Genomic DNA, 21,323 nt, shown 5'->3' on the forward strand with positions numbered 1-21,323 from the left:
CAGGAGCTGTGAGTGACTGTACTGAGGCCCAGCCTTAAATTATATCAGCTCATTTGTTAGGTACGTGCCAGAGTTCCCAGCAACTTTGCTATGAGGAAGAACAAGTTGAAATATGGATTTGCAACCTCCATAGATGTTGCCCATACTTCTCTCAACAAATCTTAATATTACATTCATTCAGTCTTCATAAAACCCCAGGGTATTATCATCTATTTCCTAATAGACTCCAAGCCCACAACCCACTCTCGATAATATTAACTTCATACTTTGCTTAAAGATGTGAAATATGTGAGGGGGAGTGTGGGAATATGGTAAAACATGGATGGGGTAGACATTTTCCCCTATGAATTTCAAAAATATTTTCTGATTAAAAATGAAAATTTTTTATAAGGTGGGGTTCCCCCCTCCTCCCCAGGATAGCATAACTAACAGTGTGTATTCAATAAAAGGTAGCTGAGTGAATGGAATCTCCAAAGTAATTGTGGTACCCCTCTGCCCAGTGCTGGAGCCAGCCCCAGCTTCCCTGAGTCTGCCTTTATTACTCTGCCAGGCCTCAGTGTTACCGCTGAGTTTTCTGCTGAAATAATCTGGCTTTGCCACACATGGAGTCCTCCAGGTCTCCTTCTTCTATGTTCTCTTCACTTTTCACAGCTGAGGATTTATAAATTCCCAGGAACTGCTCACCCAAGCTTTCTTTTCCTCATCCAGATCCCCTCAAAAGGCAGGGTTGATCTTCCAGCATTCTGTACTTGATTTCAAGTAAAACTAAGTCTCATTTCTGTTGACCAAGTCTTCTAAATGCTATTGGTGCAGAACATCCACCCAACCTCGTCCCAAAATTCCCCAAGGGTGTGCTGTCTCCTGCCAACTATCTGCATTAGTGATGCAGCCCTGGTTTCCACTTGCTCGGTATGAGTTAGCACTGACATCCTTCCCTGCAGGACCTCCTTCCTCCACCCATCTCCTTGCCTACACAGTGTGCTCTCCAAGGAATTCAAAATAAATCTCACATTAGCTTAAATCAAATATCATTAAGAGGGGACAGAGTCAAGATGGTGGACTAGAAGGACACGGAATTCGCATCTCTGAACAGCTAGGGCACCTACCTGGCACCGGTGGGGGACCACGGACACCTAAGGGGACCGGATGAACCCTCAGCAACCGGGTAGGATATGTGGCATGCAGGGGAGTGAGGGGGGAGGGGAAGTGGAGGCGGGATGGGACTGGCGCCCCTGAGGGGCAACTGGGGGAGGGAAAGGGATCCCATGCTCGAAGGGGGAAATTGGGGGACTACTGGGAGGACAGAGGATCGGAAGGGAGCGTGGCCAGGCTTCCCCTGCCCACTTGAGCTCCTGGGAGGCTGCTGAGATCCCAGGCCTGACCCTCTGCCCACCTACACCCCCTCCAACTGCACAGGTCCTGAGGGAGTGGGAGGGAGGGAAGGGGGAGCAAAAGTAAAGGCCGGACCTACAGGACTGGCAACCCTGAAGGGTGGTTGGGGGAGGGGAGGAGTTCCTACACCCAGCAGGGCCCACTCATGGTTAGGGGTCCAGTGGGGATGGGGGAGACGGGGGTGGGGCTAGGGGCAGTGCAGAGGAACAGAAGAGAATGCTGCCAGCGCTCTCTCTGTCCACTTAGGCACCCAGGGAGCCTATTGGGCTCCCAGGCCTAATCCTCTGCCTTTGGAGCCTCCCTCCTGCCACGCAGAGCCCAAGCCCCGCCCCTATACCCGCACCCAGGGCCCCACCTCGATACTCAGAGACCCCCTGAGACACCCTCCAACACGCTGGGCCTAAACTCCACCCACACACCCTCACCCAGGGCCTTACCTCCAAACTCCGGAACTCCACACTCAGGAGGCCCCCCCACCCTTGGAAATGCTGCCTCTCCCCTTCCACGCAGGTCCTAAGCAGAGGCCCCACCCCACGCTTGAACGTTGCCCCGCCTAGGCCCCACCCCCAAGGCCTTTTCCAGCTGCGTGGGTCCTTAGCCTAGGCCCAACCTCACGCTCAAATATCACCTCCCACCAGCCTAGGTCCTGTCTCACCCTAAATCCCACCCCTGCCTAAGTTCCACCCCTGCCTAAACTCCGCCCCCATAGCCAAGGCTTTTTTTTTTCTTTTTGCCTCTTTTAGATGGGGTTCTGTTTTACCTTGTTGATTCATTGTTGTTGATTCATTTATATTTTTTCTAATAAATCTTTTATTTTTCTAATTTTATTTTATTCTTTGTACTTTGTTATTGTTCTGCTCCTTTTGGCTTGTTTCCCTCCCACCCCACCCTTTTTTTTTTTTTCTGTTGTGGTTTTATTTTACCTTGTTGCAGTTGTTTCAATTATATTTCTATTTTTCCTAATATCTTTTTTAATCTTTCTAATTTTATTTTGTTTTTTATTCTTTGTTATTGTATTGCCCTTTTTTACTTTTCTTTCTTTTTTTTTTCTGTGCCACATGGCTTGCAGGATCTTGGTTCCCAGGCTGGAGGTCAGGCCAGTAAGACAGGAATACAGCCCCACCATCAAAAAAAAGAAAAAAAAGAAATGAAATGACAAAAATATACGTTACAGACGAAGGAGCAAGGTAAAAACCTACAAGACCAAATAAACAAAGATGAAATAGGTAACCAACCTAAAAAAGAAATCAGAGTAATGATAGTAAAGATGATCCAAAATCTTGGAAACAGAATGGAGAAAATACAAGAAACCTTTAACGAGGATCTAGAAGAATTAAAGAGCAAACAAACAGTGATGAACAACACAATAACTGAAATTAAAAATACTCTAGAAGGAATCAAGAGCAGAATAACTGAGGCAGAAGAATGAGTAAGTGAGCTGGAAGATAAAATGGTGGAAATAACTGCAGGGAGCAGAATACAGAGAAAAGAATGAAAAGAATTGAGGACAGTCTCAGAGACCACTGGGACAATATTAAACACACCAACATTTGAATTATAGGGGTCCCAGAAGAAGAAGAGAAAAAGAAAGGGTCTGAGAAAATATTTGACGAGATTATAGTAGAAACCTTCCCTAACATGGGAAAGGAAATAATCAATCAAGTCCAGGAAGCGCAGAGTCCCATACAGGATAAACCCAAAGAGAAACATGCTGAGACACATATTAATCAAACTATCAAAGATTAAATACAAAGAAAAAATATTAAAAGCAGCAAGGGAAAAGCAACAAATAATATACAAGGGAATCCCCATAATGTTAACAGCTGATCTTTCAGCAGAAACTCTGCAAGCCAGAAGGGAGTGGCAGGACATAGTTAAGGTGATGAAAGGAGAAAACCTATAACCAAGATTACTCTACCCAGCAAGGATCTCATTCAGGTTTGATGGAAAAATCAAAATCTTCACAGGCAAGCAAAAGCTACGAGAGTTCAGCACCACCAAACCAGCTTTACAACAAATGCTAAAGGAACTTCTCTAAGCTGGAAACACAAGAGAAGAAAAAGACCAACAAAAAACCCCCAAATCAATTAAGAAAATGCTAATAGGAACATACATATCAATAATCACCTCGACTGTAAATGGATTAAATGCTCCAACCAAAAGACACAAACTGGCTGAATGGATACAAAAACAAGACCCTTATATATGCCGTCTACAAGAAACCCACTTCAGACCTAGGGACACATACAGACTGAAAGTGAGGGGCTGGAAAAAGATATTCCATGCAAATGGAAATCAAAAGAAAGCTGTAATAGCAATACTCATATTAGATAAAATAGACTTTAAAATAAAGAGTGTTACAAGAGATAAGGAAGGACACTACATAATGATCTAGGGATAAGTCCAAGAAGAAAACGTAACAATTATAAATATATATGCACCCAACATAGGAGCACCTCAATACATAAGGCAAATGCGAACAGCCATAAAAGGAGAAATAGACAGTAACACAATAATAGTGGGACTTTAACACCCCACTTACACCAAGAGATAGATCATCCAGACAGAAAATAAATAAGGAAACACAAGCTTTAAATGACACAATAGACCAGATAGACTAAATTGATTTTTTTAGGACATTCTACCTTGAAAGAGGAAGAATACACTTTCTTCGCAAGTGCACATGGAACATTCTCCAGAACAGACCATATTTTGGGTCACTAATCAAACCTTGGAAAAGTAAATTGAAATAGTATCAAGCATCTTTTCAAACCACAACACTATGAGATTATAAATCAATTACGAGAAAAGAAAACAGTAAAAAACACAAATACATGGAGGCTAAACAGTGCACTGCTAAATAACCAAGAGATCACTGAAGAAATCAGAGAGGAAAACAAAAAGTACCTAGAAACAAATGACAACAAAAACATGACAATCCACAACCTGTGGGACACAGCAAAATCAGTTCTAAGAGGGAATTTTGTAGCAATTCAAGCTCACCTCAAGAAACAAGAAAAATCTCAAATAAGCAATGTAACCTTACACCTAAAGCAACTAGAAAAAGAAGAACAAAGAAAACCCAAACTTAGTAAAAGGAAAGAAATCATAAAGATCAGAGCAGAAATAAATGAAATAGAAACAAAGAAAACAATAGCAAGATCAATAAAACAAAAAGCTGGTTCTTTGAGAAGGCAAACAAAATTGATAAACCTTTAGCCAGACTCATCAAGAAAAAAAGGGAGAGGACTCAAATCAACAAAAGGAGAAATGAAAAAGGAGAGATTACAACTGACACCACAGAAATACAAAAGATCTTAAGAGACTACTTACTTCAAGCAACTATATGCCAATAAAATGGACAACCCAAAAGAAATGGACAAATTCTTAGAAAAGTATAACCTTCCAAGATTGAACCAGGAAGAATTAGAAAATATAAACAGACCAATCACAGGAAATGAAATTAAAACTCTAATTAAAAATCTTCCAACAAACAAAAGTCCAGGACCAGATGGCTTCACAGGCCAATTTTATCAAACATTTAGAGAAGAGTTAACACCTCTCCTCAAACTCTTCCAAAAAATTGTAGAGGGAGGAACACTCCCAAACTAATTCTACGAGTTCATCATCACCCTGATACCAAAACCAGACAAAGATATCACGAGAAAAGAAAATTATAGACCAATATCACTGATGAACATGGATGTAAAAATCCTCAACAAAATACTAGCAAACAGAATCCAACAGCACATTAAAAGGCTCATACACCATGATCAAGTGGGATTTATCCCACGGATGCAAGGATTCTTCAATATATGCAAAACAGTCAATGTGATACACCATATTAACAAACAGAAGAATAAAAACCATATAATCATCTCAATAGATGCAGAAACAGCTTTTGACAAAATTCAACACCCATTTATGACAAAAACTCTCCAGAAAGTGGGCCTAGAGGGAACCTACCTCAACATAAGACAAGCCATATATGACAAACACACAGGAAACATTATTCTCAATGGTGAAAAACTGAAAGCACTTCCTCTAAGATCAGGAACAAGACAAGGATGTCCACTCTCACCACTATAATTTAACATAGTATTGGAAGTCCTAGCCCCAGCAATCAAAGAAGATATAAAAGTAATACAAATTGGAAAAGAAGAAGTAAAACTGTCACTGTTTGCCGATGACATGATACTATACACAGAAATTCCTAAAGATGCCACCAGAAAACTACTAGAACTAATCAATGAATTTGGTAAGATTGCAGGATACAAAATTAATGCACAGAAATCTCTTACATTCCTATACTCTAATAATGAAAGATCAGAAAGAGAAATTAAGGAAACAATCCCATTTACCATCTCAACAAAAAGACTAAAATACCTAGGAATAAACCTACCTAAAGAGACAAAAGACCTGTACCTAGAAAACTATAAAACACTGATGAAAGAAATCAAAGATAACATAAACAGATGGAGAGTTATACCATGCTCCTGGATTGGAAGAATCAATATCATGAAAATGACCATACTACCCAAAGCAATCTACAGGTTCAATGAAATCCCTATCAAATTACCAATGGCACTTTTCACAGAACTAGAACAACAAATTTTACAATTTGTATGGAAACACAAAAGACCCTGAATAGCCAAAGCAATCATGAAGTAAAACGGAGCTGGAGGAATCAGGCTCCCTGACTTCAGACTATATTACAAAGCTACAGTAATCAAGACAGTATGGTACTGGCACAAAGACAGAAATATAGATCAATGGAACAAGACAGAGAGCCCAGAGATAAACCCACACACATATTGTCACCTTATCTTTGACAAAGGAGGCAAGAATATACAATGGAGAAAAGACAGCCTCTTCAGTAAGAGGAGCTGGGAAAAATGGACAGCTACATGTAAAAGAATGAAATTAGAACACACTGTAACATCATATACAAAAAGAAATTCAGAATGAATTAAAGATTTAAATGTAAGGCCAGACACTATAAAACTCTTAGAAGAAAACATAGGCAGAACACTCTGTGACATAAATCACAGCAAGATCCTTTTTGACCCACGGCCTACAGTAAGGGAAATAAAAACAAAAATAAACAAACGGTACCTAATGAAACTTAAAACCTTTTGCACAGCAAAGGAAAACATAAACAAGACGAAAAGACAACCCTCAGAATGGGAGAAAGTACTTGCAAATGAAGTAACTGACAACGGCTTAATCTCCAAAATATACAAGCAGCTCATGCAGCTCAATATCACAAAAACAAACAACCCAATCCAAAAATGGGCAGAAGGCCTAAACAGACATTTCTCCAAAGAAGACAGACTCATGGCCAACAAATGCATGAAAAGATGCTCAACATCACTAATCATAGAGAAATGCAAATCAAAACTACAATGAGGTATCACCTCACACCAGTTAGAATGGGCATCATCAGAAAATCTACAAACAATAAATGCTGGAGAGGGTGTGGAGAAAAGGGAACCCTCTTGCACTGTTGGTGGGAATGTAAATTGATACAGCCACTATGGAGAACAGTATGGAGGTTCCTTAAAAAACTAAAAATAGAATTACCATATGATCCAGCAATCCCACTACTGGGCATATACCCTGAGAAAACCATAATTCAAAAAGAGTCATGTACCAAAATGTTCATTGCAGCTCTATTTACAATAGCCAGGACAAGGAAGCAACCTAAGTGTCCATCATTGGATGAATGGATAAAGAAGATGTGGCACATATATACAATGGAATATTACTCAGCCATAAAAAGAAACGAAATTGAGATATTTGTAGTGAGGTGGATGGACCTCGAGTCTGTCATACAGAGTGAAGTAAGTCAGAAAGAGAAAAACAAATACCGTATGCTAACACATATATATGGAATCTAAGAAAAAAAATAAAAAGGTCATGAAGAACCTAGGGGTAAGACAGGAATAAAGACACACACCTACTAGAGAATGGACTTGAGGATATGGGGAGGGGAAAGGGTAAGCTGTGACAAAGTGAGAGAGTGGCATGGACATATATACACTACCAAACGTAAAATAGATAGCTAGTGGGAAGCAGCCAGCAGCCGTATAGCACAGGGAGATCTGCTTGGTGGTTTGTGACCACCTAGAGGGATGGGATAGGGAGGGTGGGAGGGAGGGAGATGCAAGAGGGAAGAGATATGGGGATATATGTATATGTATAACTGATTCACTTTGTTATAAAGCAGAAACTAACACACCATTGTAAAGCAATTATACTCCAATAAAGATGTTAAAAAAATGTAAGAAAATCTACAAACAACAAATGCTGGAGAGGGTGCAGAGAAAAGGGAACCCTCTTGCACTGTTGGTGGGAATGTAAATTGATACAGCCACTATGGAGAACAGTATGGAGGTTCCTTAAGAAACTAAAAATAGAACTACCATATGACCCAGCAATCCCACTACTGGGCATATACCCCGAGAAAATCATAATTCAAAAAGATACATGTACCACAGTGTTCATTGCAGCACTATTTACAATAGCCAGGACATGGAAGCAACCTAAATGTCCATCAACAGATGACTGGATAAAGAAGCTGTGGCACATATATACAATGGAATATTACTCAGCCATAAAACGGAACGAAATTGAGTTATCTGTAGTGAGGTAGATGGACCTAGAATCTGTCATACAGAGTGAAGTAAGTCAGAAAAAGAAAAACAAATAACATGTGCTAACGCATATATATGGAATTTAAAGAAGAGGTATGGATGAACCTAGTGGCAGGGCAGGAATAAAGACGCAGACGTAGAGAACAGACTTGAGGGCCTGGGCGGGAAGGGGAAGCTGGGATGAAGTGAGAGAGTAGCACTGACATATATACACTACCAAACATAAAATGGATGGTTAGTGGGAAGCTGCTGCATAGTATAGGGAGATCAGCTCCGTGTTTTGTGACAACCTAGAGGGATGGGATAGGGAGGGTAGGAGGGAGGCTCAAGAGGGAGGGGATATGGGGATATATGAATACATATAGCTGATTCACTTTGTTGTACAGCAGAAACTAACACAACATTGTAAAGCATTTATACTCCAATAAAGATGTGAAGAACAGAAAAAAACAAACAAAACCCCCCACAAATATCATTAAGAAAGCAAAAGTTACCCTAGTACTATTTCTCTGAACACACACAAAGGCGTTTGAATGTGACCAATAAAAATTCTAATGTTGAATTGCAGAAAAACAATAAACTAATTTTTAATTATTATGTGCCCCATCACAGGGTGACCCACTAATATGAACAATTAAGAAGCAACTATTTTCAAACACGATTTTTAAAAATAATACATGAGTGAACAGGAAACAATTACCATATACACACACATGAGAAAAAAAATTGAGGCAAAAGTAAGTCCTCCATGTTAAGTTTTCAGATAGGCTGAAACTAATAATATAGCATTTACATTATTTATAGCATTTATATGTGCCAGATATTGTTCTGTGTGCTGTGCCTTTATTAACTCATTTAATCTTAATAACCTTATGAGGTAGTTATTATTTTTATCATCCTCACCCTTTTCCAGATGAGGAAAATGGGACATGGTAATCATTAACTTGCCCTGGATCATTGTAAGTACAAAGATTTCCTAAGTTAGGATATTGGAAAGGGCTCATCACACTCCACAGAGCGTACTCATACTCAATAGGGATTTTATTTAAAGGTAATCAATACAATGCAGAAAGAGAAAAAGAGCCCAGGCAAGCACTGAGGGGTCTGGCTAACATCCCATGAACAAGCTCCCAGTGTCCTTAGTCACACAAGGATCTGATCACATTGTTTCAGGACTGAACTACCCATACTTTGTAAGGAATCTAGGCTTCAGGAGAGTTCAGAGCTGAGGTTCCCAGTGGGGGTCTTATACCCCTGGAGCCACAGATTAAAGGCAGGCCGACTAACCAGTTAGGCCACTTGAAAACCTTCAGTGAAAATTATTCTGGGGGTCACCAGCAGAGTTCAGCACTTTAAATACCACCTCAAAAATCCTACTGCCCTTTTCTTGACCAAGAGTCAAAACCCAGACATCTAGGGGTCTCCAGAGATAAAGACTGAGCTTTTTCCTATTTCTTCTTTCTTCTCCTACTACTGCTAAGACAACTCTCTTCTCTGGACCCTTGAGAGCCCATGTTCATTTATCATTTGACTAGTCAACAAGTAGCTGTTGACTAACTGGCTAACTGATGATGCAGTGATATATGAAAGTTCTTCCCCCACCCCCACCTGGATCTCACTTCAATAATCAGTCACCAAAGGTGTAATGCAAAATAAGCTGGTTAAAAGGAAGGTATCCTAAAAGGTCTGCAGAGAAGGAACTAGAAAGTAGGGAGGCACTCAGCAGACGTTCTACACTTTATAAACATTAAATGGTTAAAGAAGCAAAACAATGTCTCTGTACAGAAGTGATTTTTTTTCCCTGTGGGCCCAAGTGTTTACTCAACAAGCAATTTCCTCTGATTACAAGTGTTATTTGCTCAAAATGGATTACAAAAATTACCTCTTATATTACTTTCATCTGTGACCCTCAAAACTCAGCACAACCTATGAGCTGTTCTGTAGTCTTAAAAAATGCCCAGCTCCACTTTGCATTGTTAGACTGTATCAATTTGCTTTGCTAACTAAAACTTAAGGACTTAAAATAGGAATCATGATTCTGTAGGTTGCCAATTTGGGCTAGGTTCAGCTGATGGTTCTTGTGGTCTTAGCTGGGGTAATTGACGCTCTATAGTCAGCTGCTGGACTGGCTCAGGGGTGCTGCTCTCGGAAGTCTCACATGGGACAGCTTGTCTCTAATCCATGTGGTCTCCCATCCTCCAAAAGGCAAGCCTAGGCCTGGAGGCTGCACAGGGTTCCAAGAGGGAGAAAGCAGAAGTGAGCAAGCTCTTGAGATCTAGGCCCAGAATTAGCACATAATTACTTCTGCCAGATTCTACTAGCCAAATCACAAGACCAGCCTAGATACAAGGGGTGGGGAAATAAAATCCACCTCTTGAGAGGACAACTGCAAAGTCACATTGCAAAAGGGGTAGATACAGACAGAGGAAGGATTTGGGCCATTTTTACAATCTGTCACCCAGGTAGATTGCCAGAAAAAATACAGGATACCCGGTTAATGAATAATTTTTTAGTATAGGTATGTCCCATGCTATATTCAGGACATGTCTATACTAAAAAATTATTCTTTGCTTACCTGAAATTCAAATTTAACTTGATGTCCTGTATTTTTGTTTGCTAAATCTGGCAACCCTACACACAGACCGTGTCAAAAATAAATAAACCCTTTCTTTATCTAAAGGAGAAAGAGAACTTTGAACTTGAAATTATTTTTAAAATGTACAACTATACCAAATGCTGTGTTAAAATGAGCCAAAAGCTCTAAGTATACCCACAGGAAAGGAGTAACTTGGCCCCTCTCCACAGTCTAGGAACCATCTTGGCTTAACTGGTATTAACTACCCCTAAAATAAAATATAACAGACTATGTTTCATTTCAGTTATGCATTAGATGAAAAAAATGCCACATTGAACACTAACAAGAGAAGAGTCTGTACTTTCTGTAATTTGGACCTCTCCTATACTTACAATAATTCTTTTACCTACCTAGGAGGAATTTTTAAAAATCTTCAGAAGGTATTAATCATTATGCTACCCTGGAATTTATTATATCTAATCATGCCAAAGATACCTGAAAGTCATATTTTAAGCACCTTACCCATATACTGTAGTAAAATTTGATGCTTTCCTCTATGAGTTTTTATGACTGGCTCATTTTCTCTCACTATAACTTTTGTAACTAGAAGTGACAGTGCAAAGGTCAAATAAATGTGCATCATTAAGCAATACAACCTGATATTTCTAGACAATAACTTCCTCAGATGAGGAAAGAGAAGCATACCTGAAAGGTCACAGCCCTTCTTACTGTCCCTTTGCTCCTCTGGTCATCTCTGCCCACTACATGCAATGATTGTGCTACAAATTTACAAGGACTTTCTGTGCTGGGACTCCTATGTAATACAGAATTCAGCACACAGTGTGTGCTAATAGTTGTTAAACAGGCTCGTGATGTAGTTTCTTGCACCTAGCTCTAAATAAATCAGGCTCTGTTGTTTATTCCAAAAACCTCAGACTTGAAGAGAAATTTAGAGATTCCTACTCCATGCTGCCATTATACAAAACACAAAACAAAATACTCTGTCCAGGATCACATCAGCAGATGTTTGTGTGTGATGGCAGAGCCCAAGAGCAAAGATACCACACTGTTTTTCAAACATGAAGATGATGGACAAGCTCGATCAAAGTAGCATCCACCTGAAGAAGGACTTTTTCCAATAAACAAGTACATTTCCTGAGATTTTATGGAGCAAAGTGATGGTCAAGTCTGCCATGTTAGGACCATATTTATATTCCAAATTTGACAGGAAACATTAAGATTTAGCTTGTCCTTCAGAAATGGACTAACCACACATTTCACTAAAATAGGGATGTGAAAGATTAATACAGTTGTAATTTTGATATGCCATTTGTAAAAGTGAGTAAAGAGATTCAGTTATGAAATAAAAGGATTATTACAAGTACATATTCATTTCCCTGTACCAATAATGTTCCCAGCTCACCCTACTTCTACCTACTTACTACTTTCACCCTACTTACTACCCAAGGCAATCTACAGGTTCAATGCAATCCTTATCAAATTACCAATGGCATTTTTCACAGAACTAGAACAACAAATTTTACAATTTGTATGGAAACACGAAAGACCCCGAATAGCCAAAGCAACCCTGAGAAAGAAAAACAGAGCTGGAGGAATCAGGCTCCCTGACTTCACATTATACTACAAAGCTACAGTAATCAAAACAGTATGGTACTGGCACAAAAACAGAAATATAGATCAATAGAACAGGATAGAAAGCCCAGAGATAAACCCATGCACCTATGGTCAATTAATCTACAACAAAAGAGGCAAGAATATACAATGGAAAAAAGACAGTCTCTTCAATAAGTGGTGCTGGGAAAAATGGACAGCTACATGTAAAAGAATGAAATTAGAACACTCCCTAACACCATACACAAAAATAAACTCAAAATGGATTAAAGACCTAAATGTAAGGCCAGACACTATAAAACTCTTAGAGGAAAACATTGGCAGAACACTGTTTGACATAAATCACAGCAAGATCTTTTTGGATCCACCTCCTAGAGTAATGAAAATTAAAACAAAAATAAACAAATGGGACCTAATTAAACTTAAAAGCTTTTGCACGGCAAAGGAAACCATAAACAAGATGAAAAGACAACCCTCAGAATGGGAGAAAATATTTGCAAACGAATTGATGGACAAAGGATTAATCTCCAAAATATACAAACAGCACATGCAGCTCAATATCAAAAAAACAAACAACCCAATCAAAAAATGGGTGGAAGACCTAAATAGACATTTCTCCAAAGAAGACATACAGAGGGCCAAGAGGCATATGAAAAGATGCTCAACATTACAAATTATTAGAGAAATGCAAATCAAAGCTACAAAGAGGTACCACCTCACACTGGTCAGAATGGCCATCATCAAAAAGCCTACAAACAATAAATGCTGGAGAGGGTGTGGAGAAAAGGGAACCCTCCTATACTGTTGCTGGGAACGTAAATTGGTACAGCCACTGTGGAGAACAGTATGGAGGTTCCTTAAGAAACTCAAAATAGAGCTACCATATGATCCAGCAATCCCACTCCTGGGCATATATCCAGAGAAAACCACAATTTGAAAAGATACATGCACCCCAATATTCATTGCAGCACTGTTTACAATAGCCAGGACGTGGAAGCAACCTAAATGTCCATTGACAGAGGAATGGATAAAGTATGGTACATATATACAATGGAATATTACTCAGCCGTAAAAAAGAATGAAATGCCATTTGCAGCAACATGGTTGCAACTAGAGATTATCATATGAAGTGAAGTCAGACAGAGAAAGACATATATCACTTACATGTGAAATCTAAAAAAATGATACAAATGAACTTATTTACAAAACAGAAACAGACTCACAGACTTTGAAAACAAATTTATGGTTACCAAAGGAGAAAGGTGTGGGGAAGGGATAAATTAGGAGTTTGGGATTAACGTATTAAAACTACTATATATAAAATAGATAATCAACAAGGACCTACTGTATAGCACAGGGAACTCTACATATTCTATAATAACCTAGATGGGAAAAGAATCTGTAAAAGAATGGATGTATGTATATGTATAAGTGAATCACTTTTCTGTATACCTGAAACTAACACAATATTGTAAATCAACTATACTGCAATATAAAGTAAAAATAAAATTAAAAAACAAACCTAAACAGGGAAGAGGAAAGGAATGTCCTGAGGAAAGAGGTACAATTTTAAATAGGGTGATCAGCAAAGGACTCACTGGCTGATACTGGAATGAAGACTTATAAGAGGTGAGGGAGCAAGGCTCACAAGTGATCAGGAAATGTTCTTTTGGAAGGGGAACAGCAGGCAAGTGCAAAAGCCCTTAGCTAGGAGGATGCCAGGCACACTCAAATAAGAGCAAGAAAGCCCAGGTGGTTGCAGCAGAATGGCCAAGGCAAAGACTAGCAAGAAAGAAGTCTAGAAAAGAAGTGGGGTGGGGGGGAGGTCACACCATGAAGGCCATTGAACACTTAGGTTAGTGGATTGAAGGTACTGATGGAGAATGATCTGTTGGAGTTTTAGTACTAGAGGGAGTAAATTGGAAAGTGGATTCTTACTGGAAAATGGAATACTTGAAATTGAGATTAGGGAGGGATTTGCAATCAATAATGATAAGGTCTAGTATATGTCCTTAGGAGTGAGGGCTGAGGTAAGGGGGAGAATAAGATTATTAGGAGGAGGGATAGAGCAGGCCAAGTCTAAGGATATGATATTCAGAGCCGGTTGTTTTTAAAGAGTAGGGAAAGTTTATCTGAAAGAAGAAAGGAGGACACAGGGGGACACTTAACCTGCTTCCAAGCCCAGTGGTGGATCCGGAAGAGAAAATAACCACTTTGAGAGGGTTGCAGAGGAAGTAAGGTTCTTCAAGAGAGTCAGGTTTTAATTAGAATAGAAACATGAAGGGATTGTTCAGAAAAAGCACTGATATAAAGATTTGCTAATGAATGACTCAGTTCCTCAGGGCAGAGTGAAAGTGTTTGGGGAGTTTGGGAGAAGTAGGGTGTGGTCAGAATATGGGTTGCACAGAGGAGCCATATGGAGATTAGAGGGAGGGAGATCATGACCGAGCTTCTTGTGAGGACAGGCAGGCTCCATCCCGGTGGTCCTAGTACTGTGGTGGGGGGCAACGAATGCTGGAGGGCGGGGAGGGAGGAGCATCTTGCCAGAAGCAGTGTTCAGGGTCCCTTCTGTACTCTCGACCATAGATGACTGAAGGCATAAGGTATAGTCTCACTCTAAGCACAAAAGACTGCCTCACCTTGCTCATTCCTTCTTGGTTTTAGCATCGTATACTGCCTCCTTTTTCATATTAGATCATAAGCTCTTTAAGGTTAGTAAGAAATTTTACTCACTTTGGCTTCACCTGTTGATTACCAGTACTAAGCTATTCAATAAATATTTGTTCAAAAACAAGTAAATACTTTTTACTGGATGGAAGGCATGGCTGAAAAGACTAATAATTTCATATTTAGTCTTATCTCTGAGAACTCTCTAGAGCTCCCCAACCCCTGACATTCTTGAGTCCAGTCCTAGAAGACCAAGTGCTGTTATAAAACCTGGCACACTGTGAGTTTATGAAAAAACCAAAGATATTAGGGCTCTCCCTTCCCTATCGTAAGAAGTCACAATTCTGCTTGTAATATTTGCCTCACTGATCATTTCCTTTTAGAAAGAAGAGAATCAGGGCTTCCCTGGTGGCGCAGTGGTTGAGAGTCCGCCTGCTGATGCGGGGGACACTGGTTCGTGCCCTGGTCCAGGAAGATCCCACATGCCGCGGAGCGGCTGGGCCCGTGGGCCATGGCTGCTGAGCCTGCGCGTCTGGAGGCTGTGCTGCGCAACGGGAGAGGCTGCAACAGTGAGAGGCCCGCGTACCGCAAAAAAAAAAAAAAAGAAAGAAAGAAGAGAATCAATAGTCAAGACAAAGTATAATTCTCCAAGGACACTACAATCTGCTGTGAGTAGTCTGGAGAATTTGGCCGAACACAGCCATGCTTAGTGACAAATGACAACGGTGATGGTCTTGCTACAAGCAAGGGTTTGGCAATCCTGCAGATCTGTGTCATCATTAGGTGTGAGCGAGCCTTGGAACCATTAAGGAATTGATGATATGGGGCTAACAGGTGATTTGATGTGGAGGCAGGGTTGTGGCAGGAAAAGCCCAGAATTCAGAAACTGACCTAGAACCAGAACTTAGCAAGTGTGTAACCAAACAGCTGAGTTTCTGCCATAAGGTGACCACCACCAAATCCCACATCAGGGCTTCACCAAGACAAAGCCATTTTGGCCATGCAACTTTGGCAACAGGATCCCTCCTATCTGCCCTAAAATGTAAGGCCCTCCAGTCTTTCAAAAACACAACTCTGATCACATCAGTCCTTTGCCAAGTCCATTCAGTGGCATTCCATTACTTTTATCCTAAGTATGAACTCCCTGTACGCCCCAGAGGCCCTCACAGGATGTAACATCTACCCACCACTCCACCTCACCTCTCCACTCCTCTCACCACTTTCCCTCTTGCACTTTGTATTCCAGCAAACTTAAATTCTTTCCATTCCTGAAACATTCAATGCCATAGTTCATAGATGCTTTAAACTTACTTTATCCAGTGAACTTTCAGTTCTTATCTTTCAGCACATCCTCAAGAAAGGGCTCCTTGACAGCTAGATGGTTCAGGTCTCCCCCCTACAATATGTTATATCACACACTAATCTCATGACTCTCAATTACTCATTTAATGTTTTCTCTCTCCTCCAATCCTTTATTTCTATGAAGATGGCAACTTTGGTATGCGAGAGGCCCACATACCGCAAAAACAAACAAACAAACAAAAAAAGTTAGGTGAATATACTGTCCTGCTTAACACAACTGATAAAATGTGAGCACCATAATTCTCCGGCTGCTCTCGTTAAGCTGAGAACCTTTCCCTTGGTTCCTCTGCACCCTGAAAAATATCTTGAATGCATTCAATATCTTTTAAGTGAATACATCCCATAAAATAATAAAACACCCCAAACTGTTTAATTCAGTAAAATATGGAATACAGGCTGATTAAAATACTAACTTTATTTCTAACTTTTCAATGAATAACATTTAGAGAAAGAATAAAAATGAAAACAAGGCACTACTGTCTCACACCACAAAATAATTTTATCCAAAGGAAATTCAGATGCAAGATACATTTAACATCAATTCATATATTAGTAACTTATACATTTATTATCAAGTATGAGATCCATAAAAGCATAAAATAGTCTCTCGAGATCTCAACCAAGCTTCTAGCTTACCTTATGTGTCACTTCCACGACTATCAATCACATACATAAAGAAACTAGGAGAGGGCTTCCCTGGTGGCGCAGTGGTTGGGAGTCCGCCTGCCGATGCAGGGGACACGGGTTCGTGCCCCGGTCCGGGAAGATCCCATATGCCGTGGAGCGGCTGGGCCCGTGAGCCATGGCTGCTGAGCCTGCGCGTCCGGAGCCTGTGCTCCGCAACGGGAGAGGCCACAGCGGTGAGAGGCCCGCGCACCGCAAAAAAAAAAAAAAAAACTAGGAGAAATTGACTGAAGATGACTTTCCAGAAAATTTACAAAATGAAAAAGGCAAAGTATGTCAAATAAGGCAGAGGCAGCAACACAGCCCTGAATTTACTCTGGAAAGGCTGCCTAAGGCACTACCAAACGGATAGTTGTAAATCCCTAATCTGACTTTAAATTTTTATGATCTTAAACTTTTCAATTCTAAGCACAAGGTGACATGACCATGCTAATTGCTATTTTCTCAGTACAGGCAGATGTGAGAAATATTACATCTATCCAGGGCACTGTCACCCTAATATATGTTTGTAATATATCTGTTTATATGAAGTGTGAAAGTAAACTTGTTTATTTTTTCTTTAAATGCATTTTAAGAACTAATGGCAAAAAAAAAAAAAAAAAAAGAACTAATGGCACTTGAATGAATGGTGGCACAATAAGGAAAAGGACTATTTTAATATAAAACAATACTATATCAGCATGTGATGAGGTAAAATGTTGAAACTATAAGAATTTTATAAAATGATAATTTGGAAATTATAAATGCTTTTATTCAAAACTGCAAAAAGGTATCAGTTACTCTAAGTTGCTGGAATCACAGGTCTTATGAATAATAGCATCTACTGATGAACCAAATCAAGAATGCATAATACAAAATTAATTTTCAAAAGGGAACAATTCTGGTTAAAATCAGAATATAAAATTATGAAGAACAAATCAATGTGACAGTGGTGACAGAAGTATTGTCATTTGGCCAATAAAAACAATGAATGCTCATGACCAGTGGTTCCAGGTGTCCTGTGCAGGTGACTCAGGTGCTGCCAGGATCTGGTTCCCGAGAGTGGGGAGAAGGCCCAGTGAGTGGGGCTGTGGACCCTGCCCCAGCTTCCAACGGAAAACCTCTACTTCTGTTTTACCATACATTGAGAACATATGTAATCGTTTCTTTTAAAGGCTTCATGTGTTTAAAAAAAAAAATTCTGAAAACCACTGTAACATATATATGCTGTTTCCAAGCACACAAAGAGAACTGAAATTAGGACATCTTAGACAACAAAGGCTCCGAACTATTGGAAGAATCATCAGTTCTTTTCTCGCCTAACTGATGTCAAGATGACTTGTCAACTAATGAGACATACTATAGAGCAACAGACTACTAGTTAGGTACCTTCAGGTTAACAACACATAACCAGAGGAGAGCTAAGTGGGAAAATGTTAACTGCTCACCTGGGCTAGGCAACCACTGTGGCGAGCAGATCCCCTCTCAGACTGACCTTGGCAATGAGCAGTTTCTGAGAAGCCAAAAGCTGTTCGTGGCTGAAAGCTCACTTGCTTCAGACATTTCAGGGAACAAGAGACCTGAGCTGTGGTGCAAGTTTTCAGTAAGACCGATAGGCTTAGGGTGCATCCATTTACAGATCCATAATAAACACGTAATTCTCAATGTTAAATTGTTCAAGATGACTGGCCAATACACAGATATGCATAGTACTTGGCACACAGCTCCTCAATAAAACGTTACTGAATCTATTCTGAAAAGGTAATGTTTGCTAAGTATTATGTTCTAAAGGATAAAAATCAGAAAAAAAATTCTACTAAAAAAATAAAAACGCACTCTATCCTATGCAGCAACTGGATTTTTTTTTAAAGTTATAACAGGTTTTATGCTTAATACAATACATTCTGGATTTAGGAAATAGCTCATTATTAAAACATAAGATATGATTTTGATTAATAACCACTATCATGAGTTTAAAAAAATCAGACTAAAAATGTTACTTAAAAAAAAAAGAGAGAATATCTAAATGAATCTACACAAATGTACAAATCAATATATGGGACCTTAACAAGGAAAGTATAAACATTGCCTTTTTTAATAAGTAAAGTCTTTCATTGATTAAAAGGAAATAGAATTCTGAATTTCCCCTTATATGTTTGGTTCTTACAGTTTTCCTGGATAAACCCATCCTAACCATTTTAACAAACTCCAATTAAAATAATCTAATAATGTTGAATCTAGGGCTACCTATCATCAATGCAGATACAGAATCCTGAGTGTCACATACAATCAATGAAAAGGTCAAATCTGACCATGTTTATGGTATTCAATAATGAAAAAGAAAGATCTAGGAAGGCAAATAAAAATGGCTTACTTACATGAGGTTCCTTTTACTTGTTGATTGTACAATTTTAAGAACTGAATACGTGCCTTTCCTTCTCATTCGGTACTTTTCATGAAGTCCTATAAGGATGCATGCTGTTTTGAACTGTGCATGTCTAAATTGCAGCAAAATTCAGGCACAAGTAAAGGTAGTTTTATCCCATGGAATAGCACTAAGTATAGTTCTAGAAACAAATTCAATATCATCTAATTTAAGAAGCCCTTGTTGTCAGGCATGGACATTGGCTTATAAAACATATATTGCCTAGAGCAAAGCACAGCAACCTTCGCATCATTCCAACAATTTTCCACTCTTTCTTATTTACAAACATTCAAAAACAACATTTTCGTCATATGAAAGTAAACAACCACAAGAACAAAATCCGCTTTTCTCACACCAGTTTCTAATCCAAATAGCCTCACTGCAATTACTGTAAATCACTAGCAATCACTGAATTGATTGGGCAAAGATTAAGTTAGCACTTTCCTCCAAAAAAAGTAAAAAAGAATGCTTTAAATAGACATAATCCATAGAGAACTAGGTTTGCATCATAAATGCTGGGGTTCGTGAGAAGTGTGTAAAATGACAGATTCATGATTTGGGGTCAGAGGGAAATCCATTGCTCCACACAGCACAAAAGACTTCTCTCTGCTCAGGCGACCAGAGCTCCTTTCATTTCGTAGCCGGGTTCTTGGGAGGAAGGAGTTTGTATGTGTTGAAGTAGCCTACCACCTGCTGGGGGATCTCCGCCAAGACACATTGAGCAAGCGCTTCTTTTGGAGCCTTGTGAAAAAACAAAATCAAAGCAATTTTATTAGCAACCAAATTTTTACTGGCACTTTGATAAAAGACTAGGAAAAAGCAGTTAGTTCCCAATTCCTAGCTTGTATCTTGTCTCAGGTACTGTCCATGAAACATGGAATAAAGCAATGTTACTTAAGAATGCTTGAGTATGCTCATGAACATTTATCAAGTACTTTTGTGCTGCCCTCATTTTGGCATTTAATGATAATGTTTTTGCTCTTTAACTTTTAAATGTGGGCCTTTCATTCACTTGGTATTAAGTTTTTTAACTTTTTATTTTGAAATAATTACAGATTCATAGGAAGGTGCAAAAATAGTACAGAAAGGTCCCACGTACCCATCACCCAGTTTCCTCCAAAGATAACATCTTATATAACTTTAGTACAATATCAAAACCAGGAAACCAACATTGGTATAGTTCACAGAACTTATTCAGATTTCACCAGTTTTACATGCACTCATTTGTGTGTGTGTGTGTGTGCGTGCACACAAGTGTAGTTCTATGTAATTTTATCATCTGGGTAGATCTGTGTAACTACCATCACAATCAAGATACAGACCTGTTTCATCATCACAAAGATCCCTAACATTACCACCTTTTTAATACACACCCACATCATTCCCCACACCCACCCCCACTCATACATTGGTTGGTGGGAATGTAAAATGACATAACTGTGCCAGAAAAGTTCAGCAGTTTCTTTAACAACTAAAATGCAACAACCATACAACCCAGCAACTGCACTTCGGGGTATTTATCCCAGAGAAATAAAAACTTATGTTCACATAACAACCTGTACACGAATGTTTACAGCAGCCTTTGTACGTCATAGATGAGAACTGGAAACAACTGAAGATGTCCTTCACTGGGTGAATGGTCAAACAAACTGGTACACCCACACCATGGAATACTACTTAGCAACAAAAAGGAATACATTTAACAACTGGGAAGACTCTCAGAGAATAAAGCTGAGTGAAAAAAAGCCAGTGTCAAGGTTATATACTGTATGATTCCATTTATATAACATTGTTGAAATGACAAACATATACAAATGGAGAACAGACTAGTGGTTGCCAGGGGTTAAGGAGGGAATGAAGGTGGGAAGGAAGTGGATGTGGTTATAAAAGGGCTACATGAGATAGCCTGCTATATTGGACCTTGACTGCATCAAAGTCAATATCCTGGTTA

At 39.4% G+C, this 21,323-nt stretch overlaps 1 protein-coding gene across 4 annotated transcripts in view; it reads right to left on the reverse strand.

Annotated features, from left to right (window-relative positions):
- Nucleotides 1–16,681: 16,681 nt before the first annotated feature.
- The window catches only part of CPNE3 (copine 3), a 50,950-nt gene continuing 46,308 nt past the window's right edge, over nt 16,682–21,323 (reverse strand). For all 4 annotated transcript variants that reach the window (XM_067711942.1, XM_067711938.1, XM_067711939.1 and 1 more), the window contains one exon: nt 16,682–20,113. In XM_067711942.1, coding sequence (XP_067568043.1) covers nt 20,003–20,113 — 111 coding nt within the window. In that variant the 3' untranslated portion in view covers nt 16,682–20,002. The remainder of the gene's footprint in view (nt 20,114–21,323) is intronic.

The sequence above is a fragment of the Pseudorca crassidens genome, chromosome 17, assembly GCF_039906515.1.
Source record: "Pseudorca crassidens isolate mPseCra1 chromosome 17, mPseCra1.hap1, whole genome shotgun sequence".
In the NCBI taxonomy this organism is placed as follows: domain Eukaryota; kingdom Metazoa; phylum Chordata; class Mammalia; order Artiodactyla; family Delphinidae; genus Pseudorca; species Pseudorca crassidens.